Source organism: Passer domesticus, chromosome 3 (assembly GCF_036417665.1).
Source record: "Passer domesticus isolate bPasDom1 chromosome 3, bPasDom1.hap1, whole genome shotgun sequence".
Classification (NCBI taxonomy): Eukaryota; Metazoa; Chordata; class Aves; order Passeriformes; family Passeridae; genus Passer; species Passer domesticus.
In genome coordinates, this window is record NC_087476.1 from 55,474,855 (window position 1) to 55,490,488 (window position 15,634).

The following is a 15,634-nucleotide window of genomic DNA, read 5'->3' on the forward strand; positions in this document are numbered from 1 at the left end:
CTGCATGCTGGAATCACCAACTGTGTCATTTCACACGCTGGCTGTATTAGTTTCTTTTGCATGTTGACTGATTTGGGCTCAGCCACTGATATCTGACACTATCCAATATTACAGTGAAAACCTGCAAAGGTCGTTGCTTTGAAAGGACCTTTGGAAGCTGCCGTTGTGATAAAGATTGTGTCAAGCTTGGAAACTGCTGCTTAGATTACCAGGAAACATGTATACAACCAGGTAAGGATGGAAGAAACTGAGGGAGCAATCTCTCCTGTTCTTTGATAGGGGACAGCTCAGCATATGTGAGTACTGCTGTGGTCAGGGCTTATTGCAGATGGGCTGTGAGTGCAAAACGGGGCTACTGAGCAGCAGAGTGTTTCTGATGCCACTCCTCTTCCCCTTTTTATGCTGTGTTGCATTCCTGGATGGAGTTACAGTGATGATGGTGATGGTACTGGGGATTCCTGTGGAAACATCAGGGCTCTGGTACAGCTGCTGTTGCACACAAGCAAAGCTTGTATTTCACCCAGCTGGTCTACTTGGGAGCTGACAAAGCCTGTAGGCTGGCTGTCCCATAGCTCTCCTGTGAGAAGAGAGGCTGCCACAGACTGTGCTGCTGCCCTCCCCCTTGGAAGGAGGAGGAACAATGGCAACACGAGGTCTTAGCCAGCTTTTTGTTTGCTGGTGGTGAGACAACAGTGACCCGCATTGTTCCTGGCATCAGGGATAACTCCTACGTTCTTGGGCAAGCCTGGAATAGAAGTGCATTCTGCATATTGCATTTGTCTGTCATCGCCTGAGTGAAAAAGGGTATGGACAGAGCAGCTCTGTGAAAGCTGCCATCTCTCCTTACCCAGCTGCTCAGGCCCTCAGCCTTGCTGCTCCCCAGCCTGAGTGTGAAGCAAGGGTCATGAGCATGAATCAAGGCAGGATGACAGAACAGATTGCGCTGGTGAAGGATTGCGAAATGAGAAGCAGCTGCCATGATTTGCCAAAAGGCAAAGTTCAAATAGACAACTGTGCAAAAAATACCTTGGAGAAATTTTACAGGGAAAAATGTTAGTGTGTCTAGAACAACAAGTACAGCACTTGACTATTTTCTCTACTTTGCTTTTGCCTTTATGCTTCAGAAACAGCATTCCTTTCAGATAACATTTTTCCTTACTCCTCTTTATACACATTCGATTAATTTCTGGGTGAGACCACACTGATACATTTAAAATTCCAATGTGGATGTTGAAAACCAAATGATTAAACTGTGCTCAGATCCCTGCTTCAGTTGACTGCTACTGAAAGGTCAAGTTACACATATATAGTTGATATATCCAGGTATAAAATCACAACGGTTTTACTCTGTTTTATTACATCACTCCCCCTGAGCATAAAGGTTTTTTATAAACAAACTGGAGAGTTTGTTTTTTTAAATTAGACCTAACATCAGTGGAGAATCAAATTCTAATTTCCCAATAGTATCATAAAACTAGAAACATAATAGATTGTTCTCTCTCTCATGGAAGTAGAGATCTATTTGATATTAGTGGAATTACTGAAAGTAATTACTGAAAGTGAGATTAACCTCCTGACAATGCTTTTAGGGATTTCTAATTGCTAGTCATGTGTGAAAGTCATTGAGTGTCTTCTGGTCAAATATTTAGATTTGGCTTCCATGTCTCTGTTAAGATCTTCACTTAAGTATTCACTCAGCTGGTAAATTCACTGGTGTTTATCCTCACTGAATGTAAAGGATTTTTTGTGTTTATGACTGCTAAGAAATCATAGAATCACAGAATATGCTGAGTTGGAAGGGACCCATCAGGATCATGAAGTCCAACTTCTGGCCCTGCACAGGACACGCCAAGAGTCACACCATCTGCCTGAGAGTTATGCAAACGTTTCTTGAACTCTGTGAGGCTAGGTGCTGTCACCATTCCCTGAGGAGCTTTTTCCAACCACCTTCTGGGTGAAAAATCTTTTAGTAATACTTAACCTAAAGCTCACCTGACTCAACTTCATGCTCTTTCCTTGAGCCCTCTGACTGGTCATGAGAGTGAAGAGCTTGGTACCTGCTCTTCTGCTTCCCCTCATGAGAATGTTGAAGACTATAATGGAGTTTTTCCTCAGTCTCCTCCAGGCTGAACAAACCAAGTGACCTCAGCTGTTCCTCATAAGGTTTCCCCTCCAGACCCTTCACCATCCCCATGGCCCTCCTTTGCATGCTCTCTAGTAGTTTAATGTTGTGGCGCCCAGAACTGCCCCCAGCACTGGAGGTGAGCCCACCCAGCTCAGAGCAGAGGGGACAATCCCCTCCCTTGTCCAGCTGGCCATGCTGTGCCTGATGCCCCCAGGACAGGCTTGGCTCTCCTGGCTGCCAGGGTACTGCTGATTTATGTTCAACCAGGACATCCAGGTCTTCAAATGATACAATGTACTGGAATATGCCATTCAGAGAAACCATCGTTGTTCTCTAATAAAATCAGCAGTGGAGCTGAAGACAGTAGGTCTTCCTGTGAGCTTATGTATAGAGTCTTGAATAATGGCAGTGATGCCTATGACTAAGAGGTGCTGAGAGAGGCTGGAGTGTCTGATGATGACTGGTAAAATCCACTGTGACTTCAAATGCAAATCAGAATAAATTAATGCTGCTCAGTGTTTTCTAGGCATTCCAAATTCAGACTAATTTTTGGTGGGTTTTGTTTTGTTTTGTTTTTTTTTTTTTTTTCTGGTGGAGTTTTTGGGATTTTTTTTATAGTATGAATTTACCAAATTAAACCCACATAAATTACCATATTTCAGGAGATCTGTAAAATGGATTCTTTTTGACCTGTGGTATTTATATCCATATGCTGCATAGTTGTATTCAGATGACTATGGTCTTGGATATTTAGTCTTGGGTGTTCCTGTTTCCTGAAGTGACAAAGTTTGTGATACTATGTATGTATGTATGAGATAACTCATTATCTCTATTACACCTGAGGACTATTTCTCAGTGAGTAGAGATTTGAGACTGATCTTACCACTTGCTTTATTAGTTCTGGACTTACAGTGTTATTAATCACTGTGCTGTCCTTCTCACTCACCTGTTTTTTAGCCCACATATGGACCTGCAATAAATTCAGGTGTGGAGAAAAGAGGCGACTAGAATATCGTTGTTCCTGTTCAGATGATTGTGTGGAAAACAACGATTGCTGTGTTAATTATCAAGCTGTTTGTAAAGGCAAGTATCATCAACAAATTACTACCCTCTTTCATATGTACCTATATTTGTATAAAAGGAGCAAGAACATAATATGATTTTAAAAGCATCCAGTAACATGAAAAAAACCTTGCATCTATCAGTAAGAATGTACTGTCTCAAAAAATGAATTGCACTCATTTGTTTTAAGGAGAGGCAAGCTGGGTTGAAGAAGAGTGTGAGAACATTACTGAACCTCAGTGTCCGAAAGGGTGAGGAAATTTTATATTTGCACAGCTCTGCTCTTTGCTTGTGTTTCATTTTTGAGATTGTTTTCCCTGCTGTCCCTTTCTGGGATCTGCTTGACTTTTACGCATACAGTGAAAGCTGCTGCCAGAAAGAGATGAGCCCCTGTTCAGCCAGCATTTGTTGGTGCTTACTAACACATCAGCTTGCTCTGTCTCAGCACTTGCTTGACTTGCAACATGTGCCTATTCCTCAATCCTGGTGTTTCTCACAGATATGTGTGCCCTGGGCAACTCTGCCTGGGTGCCAGTCATATTATTGACCTACATGTGCTAAAATACCCACCATTCTAAATATTTTGGGACCCATCCAGCAACCTTAGACTCCTGTCTCCCTCCCTTGTCTCCTTGAAAGACTTTTCCAATACCTTGCATTTTCCAGCCTCAGGACTCCAAACTGTGGGCAGATCTGTGTTCCAGCTCCCCCAGGAGTGGGACAGCACTATTTGCAAGCTGTCTGAATTACTTGCTTTAAAAGGTGTAAAGTGCCATGGGATCCTTGTATTCTCTGGCTCAGCTCCACATTGGGCCTGCTTCTGCAAGTTATGTATACAGTGTGTGAGGAGTGACTCATGTGGTTTATGGCATCAGCACTTAGACTTGAATAGTACAGGAAAGCTCCCAGCCAGGAAAGAAAGCTTGTATTACTTGAATTGTTTTTGCTGTGGGATCTTCTAACTAAGTTTGTAGTTAAAGTTGACTATTAACTATGATTGTATGTCTAAGCTGTCAGTAGAAGTGACTTTAATTCTAGATTGATTTATGTTCTAGTAGTAAATACTTGCTAGACATGTTATGAGACAACTATATTCTTGTCTGACAAGTATCAAAAAATACACACCTTTTTCTTTTGATTTTGAAATTATGGTGCAATGGGATATTTCTAGTAAAGTAAAACCATTTTATTTTGTTCTTATGTCATTACATTTTTACTTAAGACATTTAAATCATGCCATTTTTATTCATTGGAGTGATAATACTGTCAAACAAAATACAAAATATTTCCATGTGAAATACTTCATACCAATTGAGTACCCTTCACTCTGGTTCAGAGCACTAACAGTTGCTGACATGTCAGAACCTTCATCAGGACAGAAACTGGAGCTTCTGTCCAGCTTGTAGTCCAAGTCCCCAGTAATCCCCTGTGTAGGAAGGTGATAGCCAGGCACTTGTTGAAGTTTTTGTCATTGAATTTTGTTCTGAGTTCAGGAGCCATTTGGAACTTCTTGCTGGGAACAGAGTCTACAATGGTGATTTCTCTAACGTAGGGTTAGGAAGCTTTGCTCCCAGGAGGTTGGTAAACAAAGAAGAGTCTTGTGCAGATCCACAGTCAAAGTTACTGATGCAAATGCCATAGGGCAACTCCTGTTGGTTAACTTGTTTTTAGGGTTTTTTGTTTGTTTTTTTTCTGTTCAGCTCATGAAAGGGATACATAGTTACTTCTCTAAAATTGTTTTAATCCTGGTAAACCCCAAAATGTTGCAATAAAACCCAGCCCAGGAAAGGGTGATGTGTGGTCAAAGTTGAATCAAGCAGTGTTGACTGAAGGTTCATGTTGGACTATTAGCACACAAGCCTCTCCCAAAAGTAACAACTCTGTAAACAATCCGCTTCTTCCTATGCTGTGTGATAGGCAGTAGTGCAGGTGAATTTAGTTGCAGTGCTCTTTTTGAGACTTCGGGATATCAATTCTGATTCTGTGCATAGCATATTTTGTGGGTTCCAATTGCTGGTTTTATTCTGTTTTACTTTTAGGTGAGTTTTAGCTGTTCCTGTGGTGCAGAATAGACAAAAGGTGACATAGCATTCAATGAGGTGCTTAATCTGAGAAATCCCAGTGATTTCAGTGAGATCAACTGCTCACTGATTTCAGTGATCAACAACTTAAAGTACACAACTAAGTCTTTCCAAAACTGGGTTCTATATTGTTTAATAGGATTAGAAAGTTAATAGGCTGCAGGATCTCGAGAGTGATCTAATTATTCCCAGTGTTCTAGGAGTGAAATAACACTCAGACAATTCAAACCTACTATCCTAGTACTTACGTAGATGGCTTTACTGATGACTTTTTGCTGTATTTTTGTCCTCATGTCTTTTTCTGTACTTCAGGCCTATTACTGTTTTTCCTATCTTCATTGAGTTGTAAGAGCATCTGATTTCTTTCCTCTTTGCTTATCTCTTTTTATATTGAGATTGCTCTTATGCTTCCTGTTGAGGCTTTCTGTACATTTAGTGGAAGAGAAAGCATTTCCTCCTGTGCTTTATGGTTGTATATAGGCAGTATAAATGTGTGTGGGATGAGAAGTCTTCTGGGTATTACATTAAGCTTTTCAAGGGAGTTTTCTTTTCCTTCCTATTTTGTTTTCTTTCTTTCTTTTAATTATGGTCTAACCTGACTGCAGTGAGGGAGGTCAACTTGGCTGTTTGTTCCATGTTTCTGGCCTCTTGGTCATCCAGACTGGTGAACCTACTGGACCACAGCAAGCCTGTGTTGCCTGCATAATGTTTCCATAGAAGCCAGTTTATAGGAGGGGATAATTGCTACTGCATTTCCTTCAGTTTGGAGTCAGGATGTGACTGTGGCATACCTATTTATCCAAGAGCTGTGAAACGTGCTTGTCTTACTGTTTGGACACAGCCAGCATGAATCACCAACAGGACCAAAACTTGAGCCTCCCAGGCTTGCTTGCTCATGACAGCCCATTCATTAAGTAGCAAGTGTAGTCTTGGCCACTGACAGGAAAAATGCGTGGAAGTGGCTGATACACCTCAGAATGGAGCTTGGGTTGATTTGTCTGGGGATTTTACTGGAGCTGTTCCAAGGAGAGTGCAGTTTAACATAGTCTGTCATGCTTTGCTTCCCTGAGCACTAGGGCAGATCACTAAATATATGACTTTTGGCATGAGTAGAGCATAGAAGAAGTGAAATGGGCAATTTCCCTCATTGTGGCAATGGCCTATTTTGCCAAGTTTAATTTTACATGTGCGAAGGGTTTGGTAGCTAGATTTGCAGACAGCCAAAACATGTATTTAACAGTTGGTTTACTTGTAAATGCCAAACCAGAAACAGTTGCGTAAAGTCCCTTTCTAAGTGCTTGTTTTAAGTTTGGTGGGGTTTTCTGGTTTTGGTTTGTTTTTTTCTTTTTTTTTTAAGTTAGGCTTGTTGGTAAGTAATATTGAACAGCCTTTGCCTCAAAGTTCCCATTTTATAGCACAGAACTTTGCAGTGAAGATTTTTAGATGTGGAAAAGTTATTTGCAAAACTTGCAGAGATCAGAATCTGTGGTGCAAAAATATACTTGTAATATGGGCAGAGGCAGTGCATAAAGTTTCCTTACTGAGTTCTGCCATACCGCTTTAGTTTTGAACTGAAAATTACTCATTTCTTGTTTGCACCTGTGCCATATAAATTAAAAAGCAGACTACAAACATACATCTTAGAAATGCATCTAAAGGTTTTGTTCTATCTCGGGTATAGGGTAGGCTATGTGATAATTCTGACTAATAAAATCCTTTTGGCTGAACTGTCGTCCAAATTGTTTATTAAAATTTTCTTAAGATGGACATGTTTTGGTTGCCTTACTTTAATGTAGTTACATTCGTTTGACTAATACACAGCTTATAAATGTTTCATTTGTAAATGGCTCTTCAGCTTTCTTTTGTGGCGTACATCACTAAAGAAATTGTCAACACTTCATAAATAATATTTGTCTTCTATTCTCGCTGTTTTATTTTTGGAAACTAGGGTATAACAAAGTTTAAAAAAAAGTAAATATAAAAAGGGAAAATGAGCTGGCAATAAAAATATTTTAATATTGTAATATTTTAAATAGTAAATAGTTTTATGAAATTCCATATTTTCCATAGTTATTGCTGCACAGCAGTGATTTTTTTTTTCAGTCTCACATGCCCTCATGTCTATAGGTCAAGCACAGGGTATGTTTTCTTCAAGGAAGAAGTTACTGATGTTACAGAAGTTACTATTCCTGTGTGTGATGCAATGTTTTAAGTACTTACAGTTGGAGAGAAATTGTTTGAACAGGGCTGAATCTGGGAGCAAGTCAAGACTGGAAAACATACGTCCTGTGGAGACTAGAAGGGGAGATTTTGTTTTTGTTGGTTCCAGTGAAATCAGTATCTGACTTTATCTGTCAAGTTCCTGGCAGAAATGCTGTTACAGTGTTTCCAGTCACAGGGCCACATATTTGAGTTTGGAGATTGGTAGGACTTCTGGAGCAGTAAGCAAGTTCTTTTTGGTTGGATAATCTTTGTAAGATGAGAGGAAAAGTATGTATTTTAGTTGCTGATTTAACGTACCCTGTACATTAGACTTGCTTACAGTTCTGTGCAGTATATATATATATGCATATATATAATCCTTTTATTCATCTAGGTTACAGGTTGTTCAGGAGGAAAGTGAATAAAGAAAAGTTTGGCTTTGCATTGCCTTATTTCTTTCCCTGCTCTTAGCTTGGGGTGAGAGAATGGGGTTGGAGGGGCTGAGTGTTGCTTCAGTGGGACTGATTTCAAGATAAGGAGTACCAAATCCACCAGATGGATCACCTGAGCGTCTTGGCTTGCTCACCTTAAAGGTGTGTTTGAAATCAGGCCTTGCCATGGCTTTTCTGTGCATGCCCTGCTGCAGACCTCAGCCTCTTTGGGTGCAGGTTGCTCTGCCAACCTTCAAGCAGAGGGACTGGAGCACTTTGCTCACCACTGGGCCAGCAAAATTTCTGCTGAGGAGGACTTCCTTGGCCTGGCTTATAGCCCCAAAATGAACATTCCCACAGTCTGGGCAAACTTTCTTGAAATTAGTGATAGGAAACTGTTTCTCAGAGTCTGTCTTTTAATATTCAGTTTCTGTTTGTTCAGATTTACCAAGTCTCCAGTGTTACTATTTTCATTGGATGGCTTCAGAGCGGAATATTTGCAGACTTGGGGTGGACTTCTACCTGTTATTAGCAAATTACGTGAGTAGTTTCTTTGTCTAAGAACTATTATGATGTCTTACCTGAAAAAAACACAAATGCAGTTTTCCTCACTCTTTAAAATCCTCACTCTTCTCCCATGAATATGGAAGTTGTTGCCCTAGAGAACACCCATGCACAAAGAACTTTAGGTGATGGAGAGTGGAAGGGCAAGAAAGAGAGGGCTTGAGGAAAGGGCCCTTTTATTTTCATTGAAATCTTATAAGTTATAGCCACTGTTATATTTAGGAGGCGGATTTTTTTTTTTTTTGCTGTGGGTTATTTTATTTCTTCAAAATAGAAGTAGATCCTTTTTACTCTATAATGCATATCATCTCATATTTAGGTGGGATGGCTTTGGAAAATGAAAAGCATTTGATTATATTTGGAAAAGGAAGACAAAGAAGGAATAGACTAAGAGGAGATGATATAGAAGGGCTGGTAGAAGTGTAATGAATCCAGGAAAACCTTAATTTAGCAAACATTTCCAGAAGAAATATTCCCCAGCTTTTTTAGTGTCTTACTTGATTTGATGGTGTCTAAATAATTTTAGTTACTTTTCCTGTTTCTGTTTTGGCTGCAGTCTGTAGAGAACTGATGGTATTTCTTGTCTGAAAAATATGCCAATCTTCTTGACATTCAGAAATTACTACCTGGGGTGCCTGGTTTCAGTTTGACTAAAAATAAATCAGTAAAAATACTTGCTTTTTTACACAGTGGTTGTTACAACTTGAAGCATTCCAGAGGATAGCAATTTGCAGATGTATCTGAGGTTTTAGGTTCCTTTTAGTTTTGTTCTGTGCTAGAATAAAATAAGACATTTGCAAAGTTTTCATTAGACCCAGTTATAAAAAAATTAAACTTGAGAAAATTTCTGGGATATTTCTAGGAGAGGCTGGCTAGTACAAATTATTCTAGCATTGCCTGAGATACAAGATAGAAATGTCACAAAGCATGTGTAGGACCTCCAGTCTGCGGTATCCTCTTACACATGTCAAGTTTCTTCATGCTTTGGTCTGGATAGACTACAGTGGAACTTCTCTCATTGACATCTATAATTAACTTGCACTTCTCTTTGCACTGAGCCCATGACATATTCTGACCACTAAGAAATACAGATATATATTTGTATCTTCATCAAAGTAATTTCATTTCTCCTCAGCTACAAGGTTTTTTATGGTCAAAACATGTATTTTTAAAATACTCTAATACCAGAATGCATAATAATGCATGTTTTGTATCAAACAAAATACTTGTCCCAGTCTGGGGGCAGGTATTAATTCTGCATTATGCTTATGGTTCTAAAGTACTCAGGATCATTTTTTGGTAATATGCTAGGAGGGCTTTGCTGTACAATGTCCTATGGAATCTTCAGTTTTCTTCTTTTTTCTCTCATAGTAAAAATTTGGTGAAATGCTCTGATAAAGCAAATTTTCTTTAGTAAGAGAAAAATATTATAATTAATGAAACTTTGTGTCCCTGAGGTGTATATCCACTCTGAGGGCCTGTGGCTTCAAATCTGTTATGTGCTTTATGTTCCATGTGTCCAAAAATGGTGGAAGCAGTCATATTGTAAAAATAAACTAATATATGAGTGAGTCAATATTCCTGCAGGACTTCACTGCTCAGAAGAGGGCAATGAAATCTATTCCTCTGTGTAGACAGGTAACAATAGTGAATAAATTGCTTGACTATTGCTGAAAAATTGTATTAAATAATTTTGGAGTTCATAGCTGTCCATTTATAGGACTATTAAATTTTCAAAAAGAGTTTAAGAATGACAGCATTTACAAAGCAGTGAACAGCTACTCACATTCAGTAACTTATAGGACTGCTTGGTTCTGTGTTAAATTAGAACTGTGCTAAATGCCTGGATTTTCATCTTTAAAGCATTTTATGACAAGGGTAGAATTCCAGTAGATAAAAATATTGCCATTATTTGGTCCTGTTAATTCAGCCATGCTTGCAGTGATATTTTGGTGTCTCCTTGGAGAAATCTGTCAGAGTAGTTGCTTGTAAGGCTATCATAATTTCACTTTTACCATGCTTTGTTATACATTTTCTCTCCCTGCTATTTGAAAGATGAAAAATTCAGCATGGAGCTGAGGGATTTTAGTGAAGCCAGGCATAGTCTTGCTGGGCACATGTGGTGTTCAGAGAAGACATTTTCATATACAATTATGCTGTGGTATTTTAACTTTTAGATAAATGATCCTTTTGTCTTAAAGCATCTTTAGCCAACGAGGCACAAAGAATAACGATAACTCTGATGGAAAGTCCTACCAAAAACCCCCTTAGATTTTTGGCAAAACTTTTTAAGTGTGTTTCTCTATTACTTTAAAAAGCAAAGCAAAACAAAACAAAAAAACCTGCAACCTCCCTAGACACCCACACAAAAAAATGAAGATTTTGGAAAACAATCTCAACAACAGATTTGCAAGTAGTTGAAATGTACTAGGTGTTTTCCAGTAATAAAGGAAGATACAAGTGATTATTAGTTACTTACAGAACACAAGTGTGGGAGGTGATGCCTGTGTGACTTGAGAGGATTTATTTTTCTGGACTGTCTTCTTTTATCCTCATTAGCTGAAATGTATTATTTCAATTGAAATCTAATTGAAGCACCAGTCCAATGAGTTCAAAGTGACTTGATGCAACATCTCCTGTGTTATGAATCCTTTAATTTCTATTCTATTTATATTATGTGTAATTATGCAGAGTCAGTGAAGATGTCGCAGTGATGTTCTTCTTATAGGGTCATTAATTTTGCTTCTTTAGCATCTGATGAAGCAGTTTTGGTATTTTCTGAGTTGTCATGAAAGCATTTTTTTTCTTTCTGAAAATTTGGGCCCACACATTTGCTGATGGAAATTTAGACCCCTTAAATAAGGTTTGCCCAGTTGTTTTGGCCTTGCTAATGCCTCTTCATACTAGCAAATACCGTACGCTAATCTCCCTAAAGCCATATGATTTGTATATCGAGATAAAGAAAACTTTGACATTCATCCTAGAATAAGAGCTTATTTTTTATGTTTTAAAAGCCCCACAAACAAGAAAGGAAGACTGAAAAACAAGCAATGATTTGACAGATGGCTTAGAGAGCTAGGCACCACTGTGTCAGTGGCCACTTCGCCTCTCCTCTGGGAGCACCCAGGGTCTCAAGCTGCAGACTGCATTTACTGCGTACCAGGGCAACTTTGGAGGGTGTGATTTCTTTCATTTTTAATTCTTATCTGTACGTACTTTTCAAGAAGGCTCTAGATTTTGCTCATGTAACCATTGCAGTCAGCCATTAGGCATATATAAAATTTGTGTTGATAGGCTTTTAGTCAGCTTGTAAAAGAATATCGGAAGAAAACTTAAGTCCACAATTTCGAAGAGCGTAAACTTTCTGGAAATGTATTATGTTGGTTTTGGGTTTTTTTTTTTAATAGCTATACATTGTCATGTGAGAAACTTGCAAGATTTTTACTTCAGTAATTTTGCTGACTCTCTTTGTTACTTCCTCTAGAGAAATGTGGAACATACACTTCCAGTATGAGACCAGTGTATCCTTCAAAAACCTTTCCCAACCATTACTCCATTGTCACAGTAAGAATTCTTGTACAATATGTTTCCACTACTGTTCATTATCAGCTTTTCTCCAAGGGAATAGTATATTTCGATGCATTATTAAAATAATTTGCTTTCCCTTCAGAATAGGAAAAAATTATGTACTATATTTATGTAACTTAGGTTAACAGCTATTATATAACACCACAGCTAAGCAGCCAGATCTAATGTTGGTAAATCCAGACCTTCCAAGAGTAACTGTGAAAAATCCTGTATAGCCAGAAGTTCACATCACTTTACAACTCCTCATTTGTGTAAATATTTCCACTAAATTGCAGTTTCCTCTCTTGGAGTGGGAGCAGCCTAACTGCTTTAAGTTGCCAACCTTATTCCACTGCATTAAGGTAGTCTGGCATGATGAAAGGAAAGGTATGAAATTAGAGGAAAGATTTGAGCATCATGCTGATATTGGCTCTGTGTGATGGACTGTACCTAAGACTGCATAGAAATGTCACAAAGCTGATCTTGTAAATTTGACACTTCTTGCCTGTAGGAGGAAAAAGAAAAATTGAGGTTTTCAACACAAATGCAGGGTTGGAATCCAAGACATCCTTTTTAGTTTCATCATGCCACAACTAAAATTCAATCAAATACTAGGATCTGCACTTTCTTATCTTCCCAGTTTGTCAAGACCTTTGGTGGGAGCACAAGGTTAGGAATGAGGTGCTTATTTGAGTAATCCTCACAAATCTCCATGACTGAATGTGCAGCTAAGAGTTCTTAGTCATGCCCAGCAGCCATGTGAGGTGTACAGTGCAGAGCTTTATCTCCACTCCTCATTCTTGTGAAAAGTAGCATGGTCCTAATGGTGGTGGTGCTTTATCCCTTATAAATGTAAAATGAAGCTAGTCTGATTAAAGACAGAGCACAAAGTCTGCCAAAACTACCCAAGACCTGGTGCCTGCACTTCTTTGACTGCTCATGTAATGGTTTTCTAGTACTAGAGCTTTTGCTTATGTGATGGAGGTCTAGCATAGATGATTGCTTTGTCTTTGGTACTAAAGATACAACAAATGTGTGAACTCAAACAGTGTCTTTCAGTTTGATCCCAAAGGACAGTACCTAATATTTTTTAACTCTCACTGAGAAGCAAATAAGGGTTGGAAGGTAGGGCTTGGACGCAATGAGAGATGTTGCTGCTAAATTTGGCTCCTGAGCCACTGGTGGAGTAGAAGTCACCAGGAGAGTGACTTTTCAATGGATATATTTGTCTGAAGGACATGTTTGAGTCGCTGGAAGGTTCTTTTTCTTCAGAGCATTGCAACATAGCATATTCTCAATTACAGGGGCTGTATCCTGAATCTCATGGTATAATAGATAACAAGATGTATGATCCCAAAAGAAATGCATCCTTCACCCTTAAAAGTAAGGAGAAGTTTAATCCACAGTGGTACCAAGGCCAGCCTGTAAGTATTAATACCCTTCTGAGAATGTACATCACCCTGTTATGTTACTTAATATGGCTTGGGTGCATAGTGATGTTGAAAGAGGACAGAGGGTGGTTCTAAGTCAGCCAAGAAGCGTTACTCAGCACCACTAGGAATTGCCGTGCTAGAGCTGCAAAATAACAAATGAAACAAAATGTAACAGCTTTTGTTGAACTTAAATGGAATTTTCCCCAAGGAGAATGCTAGCTTAAAATAGCTAATATAGCTACCAGATTTTCATCTGTTTTTAACATGAGTGGGCTTGCAGTTAACTTCTGTGAGGAAATCAGCAGACTAATAAGATTGAGTAATAAGAAGCAATAATAAAGGTTTATGCTCTGCTTAAATAACTTGTAAGTCTAAAGATGTGCTTTTAAAGAAATTATCTCATCTCAGTCATATAACTATGGCAAAACTGATGAGATTGCCATGAAAATGAAGTGGCATGGAGAAATTTAAATGAGCACTAGCCTGAAGAATCGCAAAGGACCCGATGTAATTGTTTAGTATGTGGGGGAGACTGGGGCCTTTTGGTTGTTTGGGTTTTTTGGGGTGTTTTTTTGTTTTGTTTTGTTTTTTTTTGTTTTGTTTGTTTTGTTTTCTTTGGTTGGGTTTTTTTTCCTTGAGGAAAGAACACACAGGTGTAGAGCTTGCAGGCTACTGAGAATAGAGTGATGTATGAGTTAGGCAGGAAACATGCAGAAGGTATAAATCTGTAAACCATGAGAGCAGCAGTAAAATCAAAGGAACTGACCAAAATGCTGTTTCCATATGTCAAGAGTGTGTGGGACATTGGTCCTTGGAATATTGCCACCCCTTCTTTTGTCACTGTTTTTGAGACATTTTCCCTTCCTGGCATTCAGCCATGGTTCTACCATTGCATTTCTGCTAACGCGTCCTACCTCTGTCCTGGCTCTCCGTGGCCTCACAGCAGCAGGGATGCGGGTGTTTGCCACAAGGAATCAGCCTACAAAGTGTAGCTGCAGATACAATGGCAGGCAAGATGGACTGGAGTGCTGTGTGTAACAATTTGTTTCTGATCTCGCTGGAGGGTGTGCACTTGGTCAGGGGGTGGTGGGCCTGGCAGTCTCTCAGCTGATTCGGTGCCGGGCGCTAACGATGGTGAATGTTCTCCTGCAGATTTGGCTCACGGCCATGTACCAAGGGCTGAAAGCAGGGACCTTCTTCTGGCCTGGGTCTGATGTAGCAGTGAATGGAACCTTTCCAAACCTGTATGAAATATACAATGGGTATGTAAATGCCTTTCTCTTGGAGGAATTTTTGCCTTTAACGATTACGGTGGGACAGATGCCAGAGAAAGTATCCAATTAACTTTGTTTCAGTATAATGTAGAGCCTTTGTTTAATTATCTTTTCATTCCTCAAGAAGTGTTTTAATAGTAAGATATGTAAAAAGCATAACTAGCTTTGAAGCTCTAGTACTTTACTCTTTAGACAAGCCTTTTGTGGCTGGTGTAGAATATTTCCATACAAACTTTTCATGAGTCAATGGATGAGGCTTTGATGTGATATTGTCTACGGAAACTAAAGTTTTGCTTTTGACTGTGGTAAGCTGTTCCAATTTAAAATTATTTTCACTGCAGATTTTGAAAATATTAAGGCACTCATATTTTAGTCAGTGATTGCTCTTCACTGCAATTCAACATTTTCTGCTTAATGAAAATGTTTATCAGCATTTATTTAATAATCTCAAATCTTGCCCAAGAAATCAGGCTTCTCATTTCTATTTTAGGATTATTTTCTGTTCTTACACCCTTCATACAGGATGGAATTTTTGATTGTTGATTTGCTGCCTTATATTTTCTTCCCTAGGAACTGATGATGCACGGTTACTTGGACTTGTGTTAAACACTGAATACTTACTTTGTGGGTGCCTAGTGTTGTTAAAGGTCAACATGCTGATTGTTGGTCTACTTCAGTAATTGATGCAGAGATCTACTTTGTAACATAGTATGAGAAAATTTTATTCAACCTATTTAAATTTAAAATACCCAACCCCACTCCTAAACCAGGAATTTTTCAAAACATAGAAATAAAAGCCTGCATGTGACTTTGCATCTTGATGCCAATTATTTGCTTTATATAATAAGCATAAGCACTACTGGGAGCATTATTCTAATCATATTGGGAACAATAT

At 38.9% G+C, this 15,634-nt stretch overlaps 1 protein-coding gene across 4 annotated transcripts in view; it reads left to right on the forward strand.

The window, feature by feature from the left end:
* Positions 1–15,634, forward strand: part of ENPP1 (ectonucleotide pyrophosphatase/phosphodiesterase 1) — a 51,881-nt gene that overhangs the window by 16,341 nt on the left and 19,906 nt on the right. For 3 of the 4 annotated variants that reach the window (XM_064413198.1, XM_064413200.1, XM_064413199.1), the window contains exons 3-9: positions 115–231; positions 3,083–3,208; positions 3,378–3,438; positions 8,344–8,441; positions 11,950–12,029; positions 13,337–13,456; positions 14,618–14,727. In XM_064413198.1, the coding sequence (XP_064269268.1) occupies positions 115–231; positions 3,083–3,208; positions 3,378–3,438; positions 8,344–8,441; positions 11,950–12,029; positions 13,337–13,456; positions 14,618–14,727 (712 nt within the window). Of the gene's footprint in view, positions 1–114; positions 232–3,082; positions 3,209–3,377; positions 3,439–8,343; positions 8,442–11,949; positions 12,030–13,336; positions 13,457–14,617; positions 14,728–15,634 lie in introns of those variants that run through there. The other variant, XM_064413201.1, reaches the window with a different exon arrangement.